This window comes from Aythya fuligula, chromosome 1, assembly GCF_009819795.1.
Source record: "Aythya fuligula isolate bAytFul2 chromosome 1, bAytFul2.pri, whole genome shotgun sequence".
In the NCBI taxonomy this organism is placed as follows: domain Eukaryota; kingdom Metazoa; phylum Chordata; class Aves; order Anseriformes; family Anatidae; genus Aythya; species Aythya fuligula.
Genome location: NC_045559.1, coordinates 146154815 through 146179888, shown reverse-complemented (window position 1 = coordinate 146179888; position 25074 = coordinate 146154815). Strand labels below are relative to the sequence as shown.

The following is a 25074-nucleotide window of genomic DNA, read 5'->3' as shown; positions in this document are numbered from 1 at the left end:
CGTGGCTAGAATGGAATCAATAGAACACAGGACAACCTATTTTCTATCATTTTCAAGTTAAGTCTGACTGTCTTCCTCATGCCAGTAACAGGAGGAACAAGAAGTAAGGAAATCCTGAAAAGCCATCTCTATAGAAGGTTCTCTGCTACTATGCAGGTACTGGTCTTTCATCCTTTGTCATGAGAGAACCCTGTTCAGGCATCATAAAAAATAAAGCTTATCCTGAATTAAAGCCTCCACCTGTACATCCACAAAGAAAGATCATTCTGTCCACTGCCTTAACTCTTGGCTGTTGGAAAGTCACAGCACACTCAGAAGCACTTCTACCTTAAGAGAACCAGCCCTGAGGACAAGCTTTTTCTTTCAAACCCTGCGGATGTTGGTGAGAGACAACGCTTATAGTAACATATTTCATGTATTTATCACTCAGGGCACACAGCCTCTAACTGAAGAAGCTTATGAGCAAAAGACAGACAGAAGCAGAAGTTGCAGTAAAGGAATCTGGTCTTCAAATGTGAACACAGAAAACAATCTATTTTAAGCACCTTATCTTTTACTGGCACAACTAATTGAATCGTTCATTCACACAAATCTACAAGGCACTTCAACAGCCCACCTCACCTGACCTAGTTTGGTTGTTCACTTCAGGATATGAATTACATTGGAAAGGCAGCTCTCCGCCAACTACAAAGCCTGAAATGACTAGCTCGAGTAGAAACATATCTGAACAGAGGATATGAGTGCCACCAGAAGCGAAGGTACCAAAAATAGTTACCTGTTCGCAGAAGGAATAATATTATCGAAGCATCAGAAGTTAAACAAGTTTCTAAACATACCGACATCAAAGTTGCAGGCTACAATTGCTAATTAGAAAAAGGAAGGTAGTACAAGTGCTGCTGACAGACCAGAGACTGGAAATTTTGATCAGAATAAATCTCTATGCATCATCCTGCAACTTCCACCTTCCCCTCACACACACTTTTTAAATCTATAGACACACATGGGAAAGCAGGATGTCTCTCACTTAGCCTTGGACAATTTTCTTCATTCTGTAGTCAATACTAAGTAAGCAATTAATCCCGTTGTGATATAAATACTGAAAATGAGTAAAATAAACAATCCTCTTTCCTTTCCCCTGACAGGGGAGAGGAAACTAGATGACTTGCTTAGACTGAACATTTAATTTCCACAAAATTTAAATGGATGTTAATTTCAGCCTTTGTAGTATGCAGACATTTGTTCAAGTCTTACTTTTTCTCAGTGCAAACTCTTCATCTGATGGCTTCCGTTCTGGCTTGCGTTTGGGAAGCAGCTTTTTCATGGTTTTAGGGCTTTTACTGAGATCCTGTGAGGGGAGAGCAAAAATACAGAAAAAAAGTAGAGCTTCTCTACAGTATTTCAAATCTTAGCTTCTAAGATGCATACAGGAGTTCATAACTAAAAATCTGCTAACAGCACCAACATGTAGTTTACTAATCTTTTTTGGCACTTCAGATTTGCCTGAACTGGCTGATTTCTTCTCTACCCATCCTCCAACTATACACAAAGTCGGATATTTTTAATCTATTCTGTCAACAGAAATACAGAGAAGCTGCTGCAAAACCATGCAGGCTGTTTGGGAGCTAGAGCGAAGGAAACAGGCAGGCATGTACCAATACTTTTTTCTCCCCCTTAACGTTTGAAGAGGCAACCCATTCGACTTCTCTACTTAAAAGCAGGTTTAAAAAAAAGGACCTAAAAAGGAAGCTTGGAAGGTAGTATACCTATACTCTTTAAAGCCAGAATTTTTAAATGTTTAGAGCTTTCTCAGAACGGACCTACAGCAAAAAAATACAGCAACAAATACAGCATTTCTGCTCATAATGCAGTCATGCTAATTTACAGGAGCAATGCTATTTTTACAGGAACAAAAGGAATATACTGGTCTACCCCTTACCTTAAGGGTACAAGACATCCTCTATAAAAGTACAGAACAAGAAAGTAAAAAAGTGAATGAGCAGGACAGACCAGAGATGATGAAGATAGACTGAATACTATCAATATCCTAAACACTGTAAAGATGAAACTTTACCATGTCTGAGAATTTAGTGCCACACACAAAAGGCATGAAAGGAATTTAACTTACAAAGAGATGAGCATGTAGTACAGCTACACAAGAGAACACCTTATAATAATTAAGCCTAAATATTAACCTTCCAACTGAAGGCTACCTATCATTTCTTCCCCCATTGCTTATGGGATTTAGAAAGAAAAAGCAAGTTACATGCCCACCACTATCAAAACCAACCAGACCACACTGAGGCACAGCGTTTAGACTACAGTTTCTAAAACTGCAATTCACATGCCCACCAAATAACATTACTCTGTTAACATCACATGCTTACATGAAAATTCGTAGGCATAACTTCAGGCAAACAGATCTAGAGGGTGTCCTTGTTCATGGCAGGGGGGTTAGAACTAGATGATCTTTAAGGTCCCTTCCAACCCAAGCCATTCCGTGATTCTCTGTTACCCTTTTTGGGTCCTGTTGCTTTTCATTAAATTAGTGCAATGAGAATCCATGACAAAAAGATGCCAAAACAGAAGATATTACCGTGCCACACAGCATCCTCCTTATACAAACATGGACTTTAAATATCAATCTACTATTTTCTTAGTATTTATAAAGCCATGCAGAATGTAGTGCCAAGACCAAATCGACCTACCACCACCACTGTACTTCTCTCACAACAGATTTCTGTTTCATACCACATGTTAATTAAACATTACAACAGCATCTCAAAATCTAAATTTCTTTTGTTTGGTGGTAGGTTTGTTATTTGGAGTGTGTTTGTTGTTGCTTGGTTGTCTTTTTTTGCTAAATGGTGACATTAACTGTAAGATTCATTTAAGTAGAAAAAGATTATGTATATTTTGACAGTTTCTTTTTAATGTTTTCTTTTTAATATGTATTTTGACTACTTTTCTAAACACATTAGTTACCTAGTACCGGTGGTAAATACTGCAGAATCAAGAGTCAATTACACCACCAGAGCTGTTTAAAGTGATTTGATACAGCATTTTGAAGCACCACAGAATCCCTTATCCTAGATGCTTCTCAGCATGCTTAGTAAACAACTTACTTTGCAGTAAGCCTGGATGATCAATATAACAAAAGTGCCCTTTTTAAATTTTATTTTATTTTATTTTATTTTTTATTTTTTTTTTTATTTTTTAAGAATTTCTAATTGTGGGGGGGTTATGGTTGTGGTTTTTTTGTTGTTTGTTTTTAAATCTTGTTTAGTAACTAGACAGAGGATGAAAGTAAGTGGAAACACAGCAGGGGGGAAAGACATCATCTCCTAACAAGCATTTGTATTTTCTGAGCTGCAAGACTAAAAGCCTGTTTGAAACAAACAGCTTTCACTAGTCCATTACCATTCAGCACTAGCTGTTAGCTACATCTTCATATTAAAATGCACACAAAATTTTAAAGTACTGGTATATAAAAAAAAAAAAAAAAAAGTTAAGCTTCTCATCACAGGCCTTTTACAGAGTTAATACTTCTTGGCTGCTGCATCTCACCTCTTTATAGCAAAGTGCTGCTGAAGGCCTTAATGGAGGTGCAGGCCGTAAGCAGCTCAGGCTCCAAGGCTTGGGAGTTTTCGGAGGTTCCAGAGGTCCCCAGTTTATCGTGGTATGTGGAGTCCCATGATGCGACGGATGAGGGAGAGTGTGGTATGCAGGAGTCAGTGGTATCTGCTTGCTATCTGAATGCTTGCTGGAAGGCGTTACAGGATGGGAAGGAAGCTGTCAAAGACAGTAACAGGTATGGGAAGGGAGAGGAAGAATATTAATATCATAAAGGCAAAGTACCATGAAGGACCAGTGAAATAATCTCACCTTTCTAGTGCTTCTGTTTATTACAGCTGTGCTTTCAAAATTTTAGCACTGAATTATTGCTTAGAAAAGCAGTGCTTAAAGAAGTTTTTATTGTCTACTGTAGATAGAGCATGCACTAAAGAAAGAACAGCTACAAGCAGCTCTGCTCCCACTTCTTTCACCACTAAGATAAATTTAGATCCATTCATATAAGACAACTCAAATTCAGAATCTGAAAAAAACTACTTCAGGAAATTATTTTTCCACAGACCCACGCACATTGCCAGTTAAAACCTACCGTCCTAAGGACACTTAAAAGATGACGTGATTACTTGGTCATTATAAAAAGTAACTATAACAGATATTCTTTTATCCTATTAAACTATTACACCAAGAGCTAAGCATTTATTCTGTTCATGCAATTAAAAACATAAGACTTTGACCCCTTAAACTACAGTTATAACCCTTATGACTAGAACCAACCATTAGTAACGAGAACCAAATGTTAAAGAAAACGCTTTACAAGGTCGTATATTTGCCAGATATCCTAATTCTATCTACACTGCTTATTCACTTCACAAGTCATTTCTTACTGTGTGAGATGGCACAGAATGAGGTTTAATGGTGGGATTCCCAACAGTTGTGACTTTGGTTTGCTTCTGCAGATGATCCACCCACTCGTGCAAGTCTTGTTGGTTGTTACATGACACTAGTATCCTTTCAATCATATTTCCTAGGTGACAGAAAAAGAAAAAAAAAAAAAAAAGACATGGGAAACAAAAGAAGAATACTTAGTCCATCTGACCTGATAATAAATATACACATTTCTTAAAACATTATAACCCCAAAGTACCAAGAAAAAAATTACCCAAGGTTTTCAGAACCACAGCATCTTACTTTTCCATGTCATAGTATTTCCTCTGTGCATTTGTTCCTCCACAAAGCAAAGGAATTCTACCTTTCTTCCCCACTTAGGATAACACAAACACAACGTTTATGATAAGAAATAGAGGTAGGTGACAGGTTCATCCTGAGATCCAGAGGTACAATCTAGTAGCCTTATGCTTCTCCGTATTCCCAAGGAAAGCCAACATAGAACCTACAATGTCATTCTTTAGTCTGCAAGCTATAGTATTGGACAAGTGGTAAAATACCGTTCAGAAAAGGTAGAAAGTCAGTCTGAATCTAGTATTAAAACTGAGGTAAGTCACTTGGGAAAGCAGCAGGGTGATTAACCCAGGATTACTTTAATTTCTACAGTTAGCTCCATTTTAACCCACCAAATTCCTTATCTGAGGATCAGCTTTGGAGCTATTATCTCAGAAGAACAAGCAACATCAACAGCTTTTTCCCCTTTACCTGCCACCTGAGAGCCTCAAAATTACTTTATTGAAATGCAACCTGCTTGGGGGCAGAATGGATCCAAGAAAAAAAAAATGAAGGTATAAACCTCCATCGTGTAGATCCTTCTCCCAGTGTGTCTTCCTAGGATTCTGACATCAGGAACTGTTCTTCAAAATTAAGTTACATGCTGAAACAAACTACTTTCCAGAGAGAAAATACCCAAAGAAAGCACAGCTGCAAGCACGATTAGCAGAGCTACTACCAGTCTCTCAGTAAAGAGACTGATTGTTTACTTCTAAAGGAAAGCTCTTGATTAAAGCTCTTCTGGACTGTCTGAAATTTCCTTTCTTCCAGAGAGTAGCACAGTCTGAATTGCTTCACCAATAAAGGACCTTTTCCAAGGCTAGTGCCTTAATTAAAAGGCAGAAATCTAGGGGTGAACCCCATACAAAGGTAGTTTGTTAACTGCTTAACGCTAGCAGTAAAAAGCAATTTTCACATGAGGCTCTGTGTAGATGCCTTACCAAATCTGTAAAACCACAAGATGGCTGAGGAGACTGGAAGGGACCTCTAGAGGTCACCTTGTCCAACATCCCTACTCAAGAAGGCCACCCACAGCTGGTTGCCCAAGACTACATCAAGACAGCTCTTAAGTCTCTTAAGTATCTCCAAGCATAGAAGCTCCACAACCTCTGGGAAACCTGTGATAAATGCTCAGTCATCCTCAGAATGAAAAACGTTTAGACAAAACATCTGATATTGAAACATTAAATAGCAAATAGAAGTATTTCCAGACAATACCTGATATTTCAAATGCATTTTTATGGTTTTCACTGTCTTCTAGCTTTGTGATAGTCATTCCGGTCATTGGCAGTTTTCCCTGAGAAAAAACACACAAACTAAATCCAAAACACACAAAACCATTACCAAGTAAAGAATATGTAATTTCGAACTCTGAATGAACTCGTGCACATAAAATACATTGCTAAACACGCATACACAACACACTGATGGGTTTAAAATATTTTAAAATCCAAGCAGACACCTTGCTATGTAAGTTTTAATGCCCAACTTCTACAAACGAGATCTGCGATTTTAATGAGACTATTTGATATCTGGGCAGCCTACAAATCCATATGAACATAAGAGTGGTTACTCATCATAGCCTCAAGTTCTGGGAAGTGAGATGTTCAGGGTCATCCATGTTACATGATTGGAGGCAATGATGACTGATCTTAAATCACATTTGTTTGCAAACTGATTGATTAGCTCTCAAAACAAGGTTTGTGGTATGTTTAGAAAGAAAGATTTCATTAAGCAAATCCTTCAATTATACTGAAGACTTATATCTGACATCCCTGCCACTACTAAATTTACTCTCAAATATTTGGGGAAAAAGAACAAAAGCAGTAAAAACACCTTCAAAGTTTCTGAGGTTTCAGAAAAACATTAGTTTTGCAGAAGAAAACCTAATCTCATTTTAAGCCCAAGCAGTCTGGAAAAAAAAAGTCAGTTTAGGATAACTTTTTGTCCATTTCGAACCACAGAAGAACAGATAAGATGTAATATTGCCAGGATGAAAGGCTTTACCAAAAATGCAACTTTAATAAAAGTTCTTTTAAGACAGATCCTGTATTCTTCTGCACAGAAACACTATTCAGCACATGCTGGCAGAAGTGCAAATCCTATGTACTCAGGAATTTTGGCTCCAATGGAGGGGATTTTATTTTATTTTATTTAAATGACTACCGGATGGACAAAGGCTTCTTGTAAGCTGAACTGAAACTACTTAGTATTCTGTATGCACAGAGTATGCTGAAGCCCAAGATGCCAAAAATAAAGTTTCCTTGCAACAGTTTCTCTGATGAAGGGAACATGGTAGCATTGTGTCTTACAATGCAGCCTAAAATTCTGTTTTTCTGATTCATAAATAACAGAGCATACAGCCACGCTGTATGTGAGGTGCAGGAAATGTTGACATAGGTGCAAAGGGAACACAGGGACACACCAGGCAAAAGATTGGTGATGGAGAACAAAGATCACCTGAGCCACATGGAGACAAAAAGTACAAAGTCAGCAAAACACAGAAAATTGAAACAAACTCAAGAACCACTGACATTCCCCTTCTTTCAAGAAACAATTGTGAAAATTGTGAAGTTCCCATGTAAAATATAGTTTGTACCCTTCACAACTACAAATCTGGCTAAATGTACTCCCCACTAGTCCGTTACAGTATGTGGTAAATAGCAGCACTATGAACTAGAATGCCTGAAGCCTGCTGATAACTTGAATATTCAGACATACATGAGGATGTACTGCAACATGAAGCAGCTGCAGCTTATACCTAAACAGCAAGGATCAGGAAATGCTCCTTTCTCCCTGTTTGTAGACATGCACCAGTCAGGAAAAGAGACATGTAAAGATGCTGCTTTCAAGGACATCTTTTCTCTTGGAATGACCAAGGGAGCTGCATCACCATCTGCCCACATCCCACTTCAGAGGCAAGAACCTCAAAACAAAGATCCAGACAGCACGTGCTATGTATTCCCAACACAGCTCGAAGCCACAGTCTCAGACATAAAAAGTAATGAAATAATTCTGCCTTGCTGTGAAAACGTAGACATTAGGATTTGAGAAGTTCATAGCGTCAGGAAAATCACATTAGAACTTACAAAGAAATCAATAATTTTGTATTGAACAGGGGGTTGGGCAGTAAACACTAAGAAAGCGCTGTGAACATGCTGAACAGAACCTGAAGACAAGTGCACAGAAAACTGCTTATTTATTGAACAGTGACATCCACCTGAGGGACAAGATGGGTGAGAGAAGGAAGAAAGTATATGCAGTTTAAAAGCAGGAGAGCAGAATTAAGCCTGACAGATTCATTGCTTAATTTTGTGCTGTTTGTTAACGCACTAAACTTCCACTCAGTTGCCTTTGTACTAGAAGCACCTTCCCTCATCAGGAATTATGGCTGTGACACTTGGGATCTGGCACTCACCTGCCTTTCCTAGTATCTTTTTCCATCCACATCAGGATAAAGTACCAGCTAAAAGTTATTAAGAGCAGCACAAAGATAACAGAAGCTTGATTATGTATTTGACCTACACGTCTTAGATAAATCCAGCTACTATCATGAATCCGAACATGAATTTGAGTCACACTGTTTGTGACTGGATGTAGCCAACTGTGTAAGAACCCTGAATTATAAACCTTTAGCATTCCTTTGTGGCAGATGAATTACTACTTGAGAGAAAGGAACAGAATGCTTGAATGATTTACAAAAGTACTTAAAGCAGGTGGGATCTTGGGCCCCTTTCAGAATTTTTGTTTCATTTTCCCTTGCTTTTGGTTGTTTTGCTGTGATGTCAGAATCACCCAGCCAGACTTGAACATTTACAAAAGTTTCAAAAACTCGTGGAGTAAGCACTGGCTCTAACTTCACCTTCTAGGAGGTCTTTGGAGCTACAGTCAGATTGCAAGAGCAAGTACTCAGCTAGAAAACACACTACAGTGCTTAAAGGCCATCTACCAGGAACAAGTAGTGGATTTGTGAAGTGAAATATCTGGTGGTGCTGAAGGCCCGAAGGTCACAGCATATGTGTTTCAGGTGTACATTGTTAGTACATTGGGCTAGCTCTAGGTTGGTGCCATGGACTAAGTGGCAATGAGTACTTGAAGCAGATCAAGTGTACTTTTGGAGCATGCCTTCCAGTTCAGCTCCATCCAGAGGAAATCCAGTTGGTAGGCCCTGAGATCACTCCGACACTGTGACTCAAGAGTCAGTAAAGAGGAAAAACTAGAAGACTCATGTCAGAAGTGCTCTGCTGATTCACAGACGCACCTAAAGAACTAGATGGTAACTCAGCCTAACTTGCACCACTGAGAGCCTAAAGAGTCCTGTGTAATTTTGGTAATATTGAAGCAGCAGTCAGAAGATCGCTAATGAGCCTGCACAACAGAATCCTTTTCATATGTAGCTCTAAAAAGCTATTAATTTTTCCTCTCAGTAGCTAATACCGAGAAGGACAGAGGTGAAAAAATGTCTTGCTGACGGTCACAGAAGTCGCCAGCTGCAAAAAAGTCAAATCCAAGCTTCTAGGCTTCATAAAACAGAAAACCAGTTCTTACTGCAGAAATTACCTTTTCCCTTTGTAAACACAGAATTTTAATAATCCTTCCACGTTTTCTATGAAACATTTGGGAAAACACACTCCCAGCATTTATACACATATGTACATATATTACTTTACCTGATAGATAAACCCACTCATTCTTGGGCTGGCAGACAACATAAGCAAGATGTTAGGGAAGAGAAGAAGATACCTTTCATTCTTTTCCTTTAAAAAAAAAAAAAAAGAAAATGAAAAAGTAAATACAACATCACAAGCTCCCTCCCCACTTTTTATATTAGATATTATTAAAAACTATCAACAATGTTACAACTCTATAGTTATTCCATAAGCATTCATCTCTAGCAAAATTAAGCCTTCATAAATGTAAAAGGAGTTTGGATTATTGAGTTTTCTATTTCAAAATTTCCAGTAATACATGCCTATAACTCCTTTCTGGAGAGTAGAGCCTTATTTTTTAAAAAGAAATTTTAAGGCCAGTATTTCACCCAGACGGTGTTTCGGTGACTTTAGCAAAGCCAAAATCACATACTGGATATATTTGTTAATATAGCATGGATGGATGCTGTTACTGTAATGTCAAGACTTAGTGTCTCTTAAATTGGAGACATCACATTTTTCTGTAATGTCAGATTATGTTCCAAATTAGCAAAAGATTATGAAAGAAAAGTAATAATGCTCATATTCAATAAAAATATTGTTTTGTTCTGTTTTTAGTATTCTGGTTTCACTTATGAGGTTGACTTTATTTTTTTGTTTTGAGAAGTACTTCTGGGGTAAGAGGAGAAAATTTACTCAATCAGCTGATATAGATGAACACCTAAAGAAAGGAGCATTTACATATTAAGCTTTTATTTTAATGACAAAACAAATATATCCATTCTCAAAGTCACTATCCCAATTCCGAACATCTTTGCAATACAATACAGGTCCTTATCAAGTTTGAATGTTTCTATTAGTTTTTCAGGAGGTCTTTACAAATGTCTACATCATTTAGAAAAGACACTAAAATGACTGTTTTAGCAAAATTAAACTGTTAGATACCTAGTCAAAAAGTAATCTCATAATATATGTGGAAGCTACTAGAAGTCTATTATATTTGACTTTTTAATCAGAATGAAAGATCGTGGTGGCTTTTAATTTATTTTTAAGACAAGAGGCAACTGCAGAAGATGCACTATGAATTCTACTAAATCTTCCTTGAAGTTTAAATAAACACCTAACAATTAAAAAAAATTAACAGGTGATGAATTTTAAAGTACTCAGTTGCAAAAACATTTTTCTCTTTCCTCATATGCATTGAAATCTTTGTTCTACAGAAGGAAATCGAATGAGGTTGCAATTCAAAAACCCCCAACAACTTCAAAGTTGATTATACAGGAGAACAGCCTACAGTAAAAACACACCAGTAATCTGTATACATTTCTCTTTTGTTAACACTTGCTTTAAAAATCTTTTAGAATGTTATCTCTAGTAGGATTTTTTTTCTTTAAAAATCACCCATACTTTGCAACGTCACCTTTGTCTTTTTTCACGTCTCCTCTTAGTCCATTTCTCCAAAACCATTGATTTTTCAAACCTGTATTTCAAAAATGTACTGCCTCTGCAAAGTTCCCAAAACACTAAGGGCAAAATTGACCTCAAGGCACCTTATAGTATGACTCTTATTTAAATGTTATAATCGTTTGTGAAATGATCCTGTAATATAACTACATATGGAAAAACTTGTTTAATTATGCACTTCAAAAACAGACCTAAAAACATGGTAAGATCATTTTTCAAGTGTTATATTAGCCACGTTTCAGTAAGTTTTACAGATGAGACCATCCATCTTCAAGTGTTTTTTTTTTCCCTATTTTATAATAAAAGCCTTAAAGAAGTGGGAAGAGATTCTATTCTAGATTAGTATCTCAAAACATTATTTCTGCTACAAAATTTATATTATGTTGTGCTACATGATTTTGTGTGTGTGTGTGTATATATACATATATATATGTATATGTATAATTATGATTACAATAGGGAAAGACAGACTGACAGTAAAGATGAGAACTGCCTTACCTCACTTCCAGCACACTGAATCATGACCTGGGACATGTAAATTACATTGCCAAGTGTTTTAATATCTTCTCCCTCCCAACAGCGGATTGCTTCTGTTAATATTTGTAGTTCAAGTTCTTTCCGTTTCCGTACTTCTTGACATTGTGCCTAGCAAACATAGGCAAAAATATCATCTCTATCAACTCCATCAATATGGTTAAGGGTAGAAATAGCACTACAGTTGTATTTACTGTTTTCAGTGTAGTAAACAGAAGACAATAGCCAATTTGAAGCATTTTCATTTAGATGACCATTACCAGTATTTCTTAAAAAACTAGTTTTGCTATCTTCCCTATTACTTTTCTTTTCAATACACTGACTTCAATTACAAATTTATAGTTTGAGAAAACTATAGTTGAGAAATCCCATTCCTCAAATTTCCCTTTTCTTTACATTTCATGTTTTTGTTCTTTTAAGACAAACAGCTTGGCTAGAGCAGAAAACAGTAACACAGCCATCCTAAGTACAAATTACTACATGCAAAGCATATTCTTATTCAGTAAAAGCTGCCATGACATTTGTGCAAACACTGTCTAACCACGTGCTCCTATTTTTATTACATTTCTTGCCAACCTGCCCTACTAGCTGTAATCATCTCACTTCAGTTTTTCAGGATTATTGTCTCTCATTTGTGAAGTACTCAACTGAACGGGGAAACCCCAAACCTCGTCTGAACACAGGTAACAATAAATTCCTGCTTTAAAATGTAAAAAACACCAGGTTACCAGCAGCATGCACTTCCAGCAGGAAACACAAAATGTTAAGTTTATTGTCACTTTGAATACATTAAACACATGCCCGCTGCAGTTGCACTTTTTTTTTTTTAAGTTAAGAAAAAAAGACAGCCCATTTGTTCAAATCAGGCTTATCCCCTTGATTATTACTGAAAGTTCCTATCTTTAGGAGTTTATCTTGTGCTTCCCTTTTCATCCTTCCTCCCTCAACTCTACCACTATTCCACTAAAACAAATGCACTTCAGAATTTATTTATTTTTTTTTTAAAATATAGTCAAGCATTGTGGCCCTTCTTTAGGTCACTAGTCATGTGTGTGCTCACAGAAAGGAAAATAAAGCACAAGTGAGAGGGCAGACTGAGAATTGCAGAATGCTTGCAAGGCTCTTCTGTCAATAGTCTATTTGCTGTAACTCCCCCACAGCTTGCAATCCTCAGCTCTGCCCGTTAACTGCATTGATTTCCAGGGCTCAAAAGAAGTTTCACAAAAATTTCTTATACCAAAGTATACAAAAAAGTTTCACATTTTAAAAGCAATGGATAGAGATGAAATTAGAGAAGACTATACTGTAAAATACACATTATCTATTTTTCATCACTCTTACAGAAAGATTTTTGAAGGCAGTCATGGATTTTTGAATATCTGGACGATCCGGATGATAATCCTAAAAGCAAGGGAAAAAGAACAGAATAAAAGATTTAGTTCTAGTAAAAATAATAACAAAGTATTTAGAGGCTTAACTAAATACAAATAATCCTATAAAATAAAAGCTTTTAGATCTCTCTTTTCACAGCCGTCTTACTCTTATATCAAAAACTGGTTGTCTGTCTTGTAAAAAAGAAAAAGTAAAATGCCATTTACAACTTTGCTATTTATGCCTAAAATAGAGACAAGAAAATTTTACAGGAACTATTGGTCAAAAAATTGCTTTCCAACTTGAAATCCTAATAGGAAGGCATTCATTTTAGAGGGTTTTATTTGGCATGTTACCTTTCTTTGTCACAAAAAACACATTCCTTCCATATTAGTATGTCTCGTCACTGACTGACAAACCATGTGACACAACGAAGACCCATATGCCTTCTATTTCTCTCCCTCCTTCACACCCCACAAATGTAACCTATAAAATGCAAATGCAGAAACAGTAACTCCTCAAACACCTTCCCCCATGGGAAAGATCATTTTGGGACAGTGTGCAGTAGAAGTCAAGGTGAAGTGTCCAACAGGTTGAGGTCCTAAGATGGGAAGCAGCACTCCTACAAGATAAAGTAGCCTCAAGTTGTGTGCAGGAGATGAACTCAACTTCGAGTCAACCAAAGTCCGTGCAAGACTATTCTAGGAGTGAAGGTTAGCTTCTCTGGCTAGCTTTACCGTAAACATTTAGCTTTTGCAGGAAGTTTTTTACTGCACCGTCTTAAACTATTGCAGCCTGTATTTCAGGAGGCTGCAGGAAGAGGAAACAAAGGTAATTTTGGGTCCCGTCATGTTTGACATGTACCTTTAAAATAATTGTTGTCAAATCATCATTAAGCTGGAACATAAATGCTGATAAGATATACCTCCATGTGCCTTTCAAGTTCTTTGAGTAACGTGGGGTATTTATCCAGACGCATAAAAGGTTTGCTGAGGCCTGTGGTCAGTACAAGGATCCCAGGGCTGTTGGCACCTTTCATCTCCATGAATTCTCCTAGCTCCTCACTGTGCACACAAGATATTTAAGCAAATTAACATCAAATTATCGAGACAATTAGAATTGTGTTAGATTCTTCACTTCAGGCTTCCACCTGCAATGAATTCTGCCAGTAAAACAAAAAGGCCAAATAAATTTATCAAATAAATCAAAATTAAGCACAACATAAGTGCTGACCTCAGTTTGCTCCAGTATTTTGTTTAATCTAGAAAGACATTTGTTGGGATTTGCTGGGATAATGGGTCCACCATTAATCCAGGGAACAGAAATGGAATTGCATCCACACTCTAGGCAACTGATGATCAGAGACAGCTCCTAAATGCTACCCCATTCAAGCAAAAGTTACAGAATCAAGCCTTTGCACAATGTTTTATTACTTACCTCTTTATTCTAGTAAAAAGACATCTGACCTTAGAGGTGGCTTAAAAAGGTAATTCCCAGGAGTAAACTAGAGAACAGCTCTGCATTCAGTCAGGTGGGCACTGCTGTTTTTAAGGTGGCAAGCACTAATGCGAAGGCACAGAGTGTTTCAAAACCTTCTTCCTCCCACACTTAGGCACTTAACAACCTCGTATCACGCATCCCAGGCGTTACTGACTGACTAACCAGCAGCCACACAAATGGCAGACCACAGCAGAAGTAACTGGTGTGCAGTTCATCCTCACAAGAGCCAGGGTTTCACGGAAGGTATAATTATACAACACGCTTGTTTTGACAACAAAGTTGGTTTAAGAAACCCACACGCTCCAAGTATCATGAACTGCTACATCCCTTACCCACAGCTTCTCATACTTGGATCATGTCCAGGAACTCATTTGCAGCACAGCCCTTCAGCTTGTCCCATGAACTCCATTAAAAGGCAGCAGAACACCATAGGAATTTGTGCTGACTTTGCTATCAAGGAAACTTACAATATCTACATTCTCAGTTTTCTGAAATCTTTGGTTTTTAAGGGAGCTAAGGTCTAGGATGAGATTTAAGAGTTTAAATGGCCAGGAATAAAGTCAGCCTCCTCTTTAGGGAAAGGAAGCCCAGCAGCACCTGGGCTTATTTCCAGGCTTTAAAACACACGTGTTGCAGACATGATCCTGAAGACAAAGTCTAAATAAAGAAAATTCAGAAAGCCACTTAGTAAAATCTTTTTTGCATTCAACCTATGCCATCCTAGACATCTGCAGATGAGGTTATTCATGGTTTGAGCAATTGTTATTTTCTCATGCAACACACAAATTCCATGTTAAGTTACGCCAAAAATCTTTACTTTCAGCTGATTAACAGCAGTATGTCCCCAAAAGCCACGACTTACAATATTTTTCATTTCCCTGGTTGTTGACACAGTCTCATTTTTCAAAGGCAGCTTCTGCCAGACACTAGATTTGGTATTTTCAGAAACAGTAAAACATCAAAAACCAAGAAAGGAGGAATATTTACTTGTATATTATGGCCCCATTAACAAAAATCTAAACCTAGGTAACATTTTGGAAAGAGTAAGTACCTCCCAACTTTGGAAATAGTGTCATATTTTACATGCAGAAGTGAAAGCAAATTTGATCTGTAAAAAGAACAATGCTATTAACTTCAACAAATGTGTTCTGGTGTGTATCAGTGAGGTGTGCTACATAAAATCACAAATTAAGGCAAAAGAGACCCTGCCTGTCCACCCACTCTATCCCTTCTGATTTCAGGGTAACTTACACTTTATTACTGCCATTTGCCCAGACAGATGAAGAAAGCAAGCCAAGGACACGAATTGAGTCTTTCCCACCTCATGCAAGCACTTCACCCATCGGCCCACCCAGACGTTTCTCCTCCTGGTTTCCCCAGGCTCACAGAACAGAAGACACTTCTCCATGCAGGTAACTCCAATTTTTTACTTATCTTCACATTAGCTAGGTAGTTTAATTAGATCCAATACTGCTTCTGTACTGCCAGGGAGGGCATAACCTTAACACCACCTCTTCCAGAGCATTTCACACTAGGCCCAGGCCCTTCTCAGAGCACATGCGTGCTTCTGCTGTTCTGGACCAGCAGTGTGAAGGAAGCAGATAGGAAGGAGTTTCCCCAACACCTGCTTTGCATCATGAAGACGCAGAGGGAAGGGTTTGACACACTGGTGAACATCACAGCTCCAGGAGGCAGACCTCCCTTCCCCACCCCTTTCAGGCAGCCTCTATCAGCAGCTCCAGGCCTCCCAAAACCAGCCCGTGACACGGTCAGCTTTTAGCCAGAATTGAAACTCATTGAAAAACCTCCTACAGTAAATTGTGTGGAAAATCATTATAAAGCAACACAGATAAGCCTGAGTACTTTCCTGGCTTTGGGTTTGATTTAAGAAGAAGAGCTGCCCACTGAATATCTAGAACCACAAGACTTATTTGCCTTAAGCTTTCTTATGAACAGTCTGCATAAAAATCGCATCAATTTCACAAAATGATGACTGATTCTGGTGGCACCTTCATGAACTAAGGCTTTCTGCTCACACTTAGGTTGGTTTACAGTGTTACCAGCTAGTTGTTCATCCAGGATTTTGACTAATTTGGGCCTCTCACTACAAGAAGGGCATCGAGGCCCTGGAGCATGTCCAGAGAGGGGCTATGAAGCTGGTGAGGGGCCTGGAGCACAAGGCCTGTGAGGGGCGGCTGAGGGAACTGGGGGTGTTTGGTCTGGAGAAGAGGAGAGTGAGGGAAGACCTTATTGCTCTCTGCAGCTACCTGAAAGGAAAATGTAGGGAGCTGGGGTTGGCCTCTTCTCACAGGAAACTAGTGACAGGACCGGAGGGAATGGCCTCAGGTTGTGCCAGGGGAGGGGTGCAGCTCAGGGGATCTGCTCAGGGGATGTGGCTGTTTCCAGCAGGGTTTAGCAAAGCTCAGATGTGAAGGCCCTTTTTTCAGTGCCAGACACTAAAGGTAGTGCTACAAGAACTAACAGGAAGGAAACATTCCTTCTTTGCATTGTTTACTTCAGCCAGACACGCAGCCCCTACAGCCAAACTGTAGGAACTATTTCCTTCCTCGTTATCTCTCACCCTTTCCCATTTCAGGCAGCACAACCCATGCACGTCCACACAACTTTTCTTCTCCGAAATGCCAGCCATGAATACCGCAGGCCGTTTCAATTCAACATTGTTCTCAGCAATGCTGATTTTCAGCTTTCGGTTGCAAAGACACAAAAACCCCCGTCCCTAATTACTTTGGCCATCCCCATGCTGCTGTGTGCACACAACTGCATTACAGAAGTGGCATTTGCTGAGCTATCCCATAACACAATGCATTTGTCTTCTCCTTTTAATTATTTTATTATTTAATGCCTCCACAACAGGAGGAACACTGTGGTTACCAAATCCACTTCACCCACATTCAACGCTGCTGATTTTTCATCACCTCTGTTCCTTTTCTTCCCAAGCCCGGCATTGTGAAACAGATGCGTCAGAAAACAGGGGAGAGCTTGCTGCAGAGAATCCACTACTTTGCAACCTGACAAAATAAAGAAACTTTTTTTTTTTTTTTTTTTTTTTAAAACTGAAAACGCTCCATCCTTACGCAAGGTCACAGCAGTTGCCAGCCAGGGCTGCTCTCCACCATATGACACTTTGTTGATTATCTCCTGGGTTTCACTTAATCACAGTGTGAGAACCCACAGAGCAAGTTTAAACCACGGCTCTCTTGAAGTGTACACAACGTCCTGAGAAACACGCTTAACAATGGCATCATCAGGAAGCCCTTTACACAGCGCGGTGTTAATCGGTGCAATTAAAACTGAATTACGTAGTTTTCCTCCCAACGTTCCCAGGAGGACAATGTTTTCTTTCATACGCTCCTATACGTCGCCCTGACAAGTTTCGACACGCTGGCTTGTTCAAACTCCAGGACGAACACAGGCACACACACTCTGAACACAATAGGAGCAAAAATATTGTTCAAGCAGCGTCGTGGTGCGGCCCCTGCTACCAGACTGCCCAAGCTAAACCAACCTGCCAACTCCACAGCCTTGAAAACAGAAGTATTTGGCAAAAAGGACATTACTTTGAGCTAAAGTAAATGTCCTTCATTTATTCATGAAGGACAAATACAAACGTAATGGAAAGGTTTAATTCAATACAACACGGGTGGGTTAGAACACTGTTTGAATATGACAACAGTTCACAACTGTTTCTTAATTAATAGCAGCTTAAAAAAAATCCCTGTTGTTAGCTTAAGAGCACAGCTGCTTTGACAAAGACAATGGCTCTTTCATGTCACAATTTCAACCAGTGCTTACACGTCAGAATGTATGCTAAAATAAAAGCTCTGACCCAAAGCTAAACTGTATGTTGTTTTTATTTTAAAATAGAAAAATATATATTGATTTGCTTAAACAGAAAAAAATTTTGAACAGTTAAAACCAACTCAGTCACAACTGGCTATGTAAATACCTTTTTAAAAAGAAGCAGACGAGATTTCAATTCACTACTTGTGTCATTTTACAGACTAAAAAGCAGAGAAGCATACGAAAGCACTGTGCTTCATTTACCCACAAAATCCCTAGCTGAAGAGTTCTCCCTCTTCTTCAAACTAACGTTAGTTCACAGCAAAAGTTATTTTAGAAGTCACTACAAAAAATGTCTTTAAGCCATATTAACATATTCAAATCTTTCTTAGAGCAGCTGTCTCTAAAAGCTGCAAGTCAGGCTGGGGAGAGGGAAGAAAACAAGTTCAGATGTGCCTACAGTAACAGAAAGCAAAAAAAAAAAGTCATTTAAACTCGAGGAAAACATTTTCAGGAACTAAAATGTATATTTGAAAGCACAACTTACACTTCTGAAGTAGGTCTCTGTTTGTAATAGATGGAGCAGGAGCTATCACTGCTGAGGGGTCTGAGGACTGCACACAGGCACCGCATTTTGAGAGCGTTGTGGCACAGCTTGGCTCAGCAACCCCTCGACTGCAGCTTTGAGTTTCCTAGTGCTAACCTTCCCAGGCGAGCTGCTCACTCGGGGACTGCTGCTCCGCGTATGACATCAGCCTGCACACTTGCAGGCTCAGGGATGCACAGAAGTGGGGGAGGCACAAAGGGTTTTCTGACTCAAGCTGATCTGTATTCCACGCTCCAGTTACTCAGAGTAATTGTAATGTTTCAGCTCCAGAAACTTCATCCAGACTGCTAGGTCAGTGATGCAAATGCAGAACATACTGGGGATATGTTATCTAAGAAAGCTGAAGGATCTAGCAAAAGTAATATTTGAACAATTGAAGTTTTGCAAATAGCTTCCAGCTATTCTTCCAGCTAAAAACTGGCTCAACACTTGTTTTGCAACACAAAAGCAACCAACATTACTGATTTTTGGCTTCTTTTGGAATAAATTAGTTTCTTCTTTTAGAAACATTTTTCTTACCTTTTGTTTAAACAATGCCATGTTTATCTTAAACAAAAGTCAAAAAGCTTAAAGGTCTCTCTCCCCCCAATAATTACATATTTAATACTGATTACAATTGGGTCTATATTCTGTATTTTTTTAAAGCTCAACATCCCACTGACTTTTAGACCACCTCCCCCTCATTGGTATCCACCTGTCAGGTAGTTCTATACTTAAATTATCTTTTCCCTTGTCATTTTGGATATAGTCTACATACATTCTCAGTCCTAGCTGCTGCCTCTTCTTTTTCTTTGCTGGACTTTACTCTTGCACTGAACTTTACAACTTCTGATGTCTGTTCTGATGCCAGGAGTAATACCATCTCAAGTTCCTGAGACTCCTTACTCCTCTGCAATTATCCGTTTCTGTCCTTTGTATCCAACTGTTTGGTTTTTGTTTCTTAAATTGGTTTGAGGAAAATTCCTTCTTTCATGCCTGAGGTTGTTCATCCTGTTTCTTCTCTTACTGGAAGGCAAGTATACTTCTATGATCAGAATCTCAAATGGCAAACAATGCTGCTTCAACTAAATGCTATGCCCTTGAGACAGTACTGCACAATTCTCTCCAAAAATAATACAGGATTATTGCATTGGATCATCTACCCTTGGACTTGAACTGGGATCTTCAAGCAGAACTATGGGACTGAAAGCTCATACAACACTGCCAAAGAGGTGTGACTGTTAGAGAATGAAGTAAAGAAAATAGGGATCACATACAGTGGCACTACAGCCACAATTGGAGAAGGGACTGTGGAGAATGAGCCAGGAGACAGTGATGGAAACAAACAAAACACTGATCTCTGCAAGAGTCACCACCCAGCTGCACCTGGTGAGCTCCATCTCTTAAGCTCTAGCAAGTGGCTTAAGACGATTATAAGACAAGGTGACAGACCTAAGTATGTTAAATAGTCGTCATTTTTCCTTGAGTGTCTCTCAAACTGGAAGAATTTTAGGTCTGGAAAAAATAAAAATAAAAATAAAAAACATGCAACAGCTCTGACCCAATTCCTCAAACAAAAAGAGCCTACAAAATTTCAAATCGTACATAACTGGAGAAATGATGCTGAGTAGCAGCGCTAGAGTGACATGACTGGAATCAGGTAAGACCATCGGCTCACGATGCTCCAAACTTAAAAGAAATAACACAGCAGAAGATTTTCGCTGTTGTTCTTATTGTCAGACCCAAATACAACCTCAAAAAACATTTAGCTCTGGAACCTGAACTCCTGTACGGGCTGTACAAGGTTTTATTCCCACTTCTGTATACTCATGGAAGTCTCTTTATTGATATTCACTTTAGTAGTTTAACTATTAACAGTTAAGGAAACAAAAGATGCTTGTAGCTTTGAACATTTGAAAATTAAAAAGCTCTTTCATGCAGTAATACTAAAACCAACACCTTTCACCCTGTGTATTTTTATTTATACACACGTGAATATGTATGTACATGCCATACATGCACATGCCTTATTTTGTACTAAGACTACCCATGTCGTTTTCACACGTGACCAAAAAGCAAATGACAGAACAGAAACAGGAAACATCAGGCTGGCATTCACACTGAGTGGCATGGGGGAAAATCACATTCCCACTGAATGCCCCTCCTAAATCTTCAGCCAATCTCAAGTACCATTATTGAAAAATCGAGTTTACAGAACTCCTATTCAAAAAAGGCTTTTCAATACAAGTTCAAAATAATTCTGAATAGTTTAGGATCATCAGTTTTTAAGTATATGTACAGACTCTTTACCGGGTAGCAAGGACCTCTTAACAGGTACTCAAAGAGCATGCCTGATTTTTCAGAAAATGACATAAAACCTTTATGTCTGAAATATTCCATCAAGCCAGATGATGGCTTACAGTAATTTTGATGTTACAGTGATCCAACTGGCTAAAGAAATAGCACGGTTAATGCTTCAAAACAATAGCCAATTCCCTTTGAAAAGCAAGCAAACTTAATAAACTGCAGAGATTACTAATTTTATGATATAAGAACCTGACTTAAAAATTACCTGCTAGTTCTTTTTAAAGAACACATTTCAAAAGCACAGCTAAGGCACGTTGTCAGTTTACAAAGTGCACAGAATTCATGGCAAGAAATAATCTGATGTAGACAGTAAGAATTTATGCTCTAATCCAAACCACTCGAGACTGTTCCATTTTCCTCACTCTAAGAGGCTACTGAGAAGTGCAGCTGTTAGAAACTCGATGCTCAAATCTATACCCGTTGGTATTAAAGCACATAACTATACCACAAACAGCCAACACATCATCACAATTTCTTGGGAGTCTAAACCAATCTTTGAGAACTCTGAAGAAATCTCATTCCAATGCTGATCTAGTGTTAACTGCAACGTGGTCGTTTTGTTACTACTGCAGTCATGACAATCCTCAAAGCTCACAGTAATTTTCACATTAAAGTTTATGAGAGATGCTTTTACATAATAAAACCATTTCAACTAATGAAACAAGGAGACAGTTCTGAGTGTTTTCCTTTTCCCCATGTCCTTAATCAGTGTATACAAGCAAAAGTGACTTTTTCTCTACATTTAAAATACCGTAATTAAAAGGTTTCTTGTATTCTGAGACGAAAAGGCTTAGCATTGCTCAAAGCCACTTTCCCATTTCTTCAAGGCAGCTGCCTGAAGCAGAATTCTCAGTTGAGCCACTTGCTACCTACAGCAACAGCATTCAGCAAAACTGAAGGGCTTAGAATAATAAAATAGGGGTAATTTAAAACAAAAAAAAAAAACAGGATTCACTTCTGTTGACTCATGCCTTACAAGACAATAGCATTAAACAGAAAGCTGTTTATCAGAACTTATCTCCCCTTGAGCTATCTCTTATGAACAATGCAATTGCTTTGAACCTACTCCTACATCTGAATTACTTAATTGCTCTATGATGCTTATATTGACTCCAGCAGGGCTTGACAGCAGGCTGGCTTTACAGACCAGAAGCTGATTTTTGCTAAGGACAAACAATGCCCAAAGCAACACAGAAGAGATGAAATACTTCTCTTCCCTATTTGCAAAACAATTCACTTTCCTCTCTCATACTCTTAATCGCCGTTTCCCAGACATACCTGTTCCCTCTGCTTTCCAAGAGTTCTGAAAATCCACGTAATTCTTTACAAATATCTCAAAATCTTAAACGTAGGTGTTTACTTTGCTATCATTTACCATCTCCCATCTACAAATTAAATCCCAGACCTCTGTACAGAAAGACTACAAAGGCACAAACAACAACTAAATCTAAACCCAAGAGCTATACAAACATGTAGGCTTAAATCACCTAAGTATTTTAGCATTTACAGATAATGTTACTGAAGGCAGGCAATTTGAAAGAAAACACAGAGGAATTTGATTTTATTTTTTTTTTCTGCTCTTGTTTAACTTTGTTATTGTGTCTGACTAAAAATACCTTCTTCCAGCCTAAATTGCAATGTGAATTTGTGGCTCTATTTTCCAAAGGGAACAAGAGATTTACTAACATAAGCAATAGTTCATAGAATGACTCGGGTTGGAAGGGACCTTAAACACCATCTAGTTCCAATCCCTGAACTGTAGTTCATAGTCTTTAGTAGCTGGAAGCTTTTTGATTTATCCCATTATGAGTAAGAGTCCTAAATACACCACAACCTGTTGCTGTTAAAATACAATGCAAGTTGGAAGAACTTAACATTACAGAAAACAAGTCAATTATGCTTAACTCTCCCAAAACAAAAAGGAGCGTATTCAAAGAACCTTGTCTTTGGTCCATAACATCAAGAACATCAAGAAAAACATCAAGAAAAAGTCTGGAAAAAGCAAAAAAACAGATATCCTGCTAGAATTTGTCCTGTGTCTAACCTTAAAGAGAAAATCGTGGTTGCATCCTGCACCATAGGCAGACAAACAGCACCAAGGTAACAGCTGCTGCAGCATGTGCTCATCAGGAGAATTTATAGGGAAATTTTATGCTAGCAGACTTAAAAATCAAATTCTGGCCTTGACGCTCTTTCCTCAGTGTGAGCTTCTATGTAAATTTGAGCTCAGTCCCAAAGCTGTGCAACCCCTGCAAGGTTAACTCAGAATCCTACATCTTATATGCAGGAAATAGCAATTTGTGAACTTGAAAAGCTCACACTCCTCTCTATCACTCAAAATTGACCTAGGGGTATGCCATTACAAAATGCAGTACATACTAACAAATGCACAGGCTTTTACAGGGCTAAGTTATAATCAGCCAACTGTATAAAAAGCTTTCTAGTAATCACGTCTATTATCACATACTTTAGTAGACTTTTTTATCCTGACATTCTTAAAATGAAGATGACAATAACTACAGTTTGTTTCGCATATCCAAAGTCCAGCATGTGCTCCATAAATGATAAAATTATCTCAGTTGATAAGAAGCCGTCAAAAGTGACAGGCTGGTCATGACTGCATCAAACAGCTTCGTGCTATGGTTTTTGTTTCAAATAAATAAAAATGAAGAAAAAAATCTACAGACTACAAGGTAAACATACCTGTGTTCTGTGAGAACATTTACTGCTGATGGATGATTGGCACAGTATGCAAGGTATAAGCTTTTCATTTGTGGCATCAGATTTAGAAAACATCCTCCAACCCTCTGCTGAGCTTCAGGCAACCTAAGAATAGATGAAGAATAGATAAAGATGAAGTTACAGCAATACAAACCAAAGAAATAAATTAGAGCCTGGCAAGGCAGTGGATGTTCTTAATGAGTATCTTTTTTAAAAAATATGAACATGTAATATAAAAATAATATACATAACATTAATTATATAAACAAACAGCTGGATTCCTATGGTCACTGACCAGCAAACAGCATTCTCTTCCTTTACAGCTTCAGCCCTATATCTGTCAGGCCTGCTTATATGATCACAGCGTAGGAATATATACAATGTCATGCCTAAGACGTTCATTTGGTCAGTCTTTTTCAAGAACTAACACAATTCAGGAGCTTGATTTTTAGTGAATGTACCTATTGGTTCCTACCCACGTACTTACCCTATGCCAAGTCTCAAAATCAGCATTCAACACTTTGGCAAAACAGGATAGAGTAAGCAATAGGATTCTCTCCCTCTTTCCTCCACCAATACAGACAACATGCTTAAAATTTTAATGGAAGTACCATATTAAGTTCTGATAGCACAGCCAGTTATAGTGCAGTTACAGGTAGCTTTTACACAATCATTCATCTTGCCTTTCAAGGACCATAAAGCACATTTATATTCATTTGCAACCAGGGTAAAAATGCTGCTTCACTACCACTGATACAGAAATATTCTCTATAACTTGCATTTTATCATCTTCCATGCCAGAATGAACCACATCTGCTAAACAGCGAAGGAAATTTTCACTTTAGCCCTATCAAAAACAATTCTGTGCATAAGAGGTGTTTGGTTTTTTTTTTTTTGGTCAAGTAAGTAATAGTGGCATCAGTTACTATGTCCAAAAACAAAAACAAAAAGATGGCTCAGCAAGTGAAGCAGTATTTAGAAGAAAAGGTTACTTTTACACAGTCTTGGGAACACAATCAGTTTTGACCAGGTTTATCCAAAGGCTAAATATGCATTTTATCCACATTAAGTGATGGAAGCAGAAAGAAAAATAATGAGTACACAGCGTGATTTTGAAAAGATTTTAGTAGAATTGTGTAGTTGCAGTAAGAAAATTTCAGGATTATAAATATCTGACAATGGCTGTGTGACACCAGCTGAGAATCTGTACAAGCAGCAGAAAGCCTGAACTTTGATTTTGCATCTGTATAAACAGCAAAAATAAGAATAAGATTGTGAAAGTTGCTTGTAATG

The 25074-nt window shown here is 38.2% G+C and overlaps 1 protein-coding gene across 4 annotated transcripts in view; it reads right to left on the bottom strand.

Moving 5' to 3' along the window:
* Window positions 1–25074, bottom strand: part of ARHGEF7 (Rho guanine nucleotide exchange factor 7) — a 109432-nt gene that overhangs the window by 21146 nt on the left and 63212 nt on the right. For all 4 annotated transcript variants that reach the window (XM_032207817.1, XM_032207819.1, XM_032207820.1 and 1 more), the window contains 9 exons: window positions 23764–23886; window positions 13732–13870; window positions 12777–12836; window positions 11400–11546; window positions 9459–9545; window positions 6007–6085; window positions 4455–4594; window positions 3565–3789; window positions 1252–1345 (listed from right to left, as the gene is read on the bottom strand). In XM_032207817.1, the coding sequence (XP_032063708.1) occupies window positions 1252–1345; window positions 3565–3789; window positions 4455–4594; window positions 6007–6085; window positions 9459–9545; window positions 11400–11546; window positions 12777–12836; window positions 13732–13870; window positions 23764–23886 (1094 nt within the window). The remainder of the gene's footprint in view (window positions 1–1251; window positions 1346–3564; window positions 3790–4454; window positions 4595–6006; window positions 6086–9458; window positions 9546–11399; window positions 11547–12776; window positions 12837–13731; window positions 13871–23763; window positions 23887–25074) is intronic.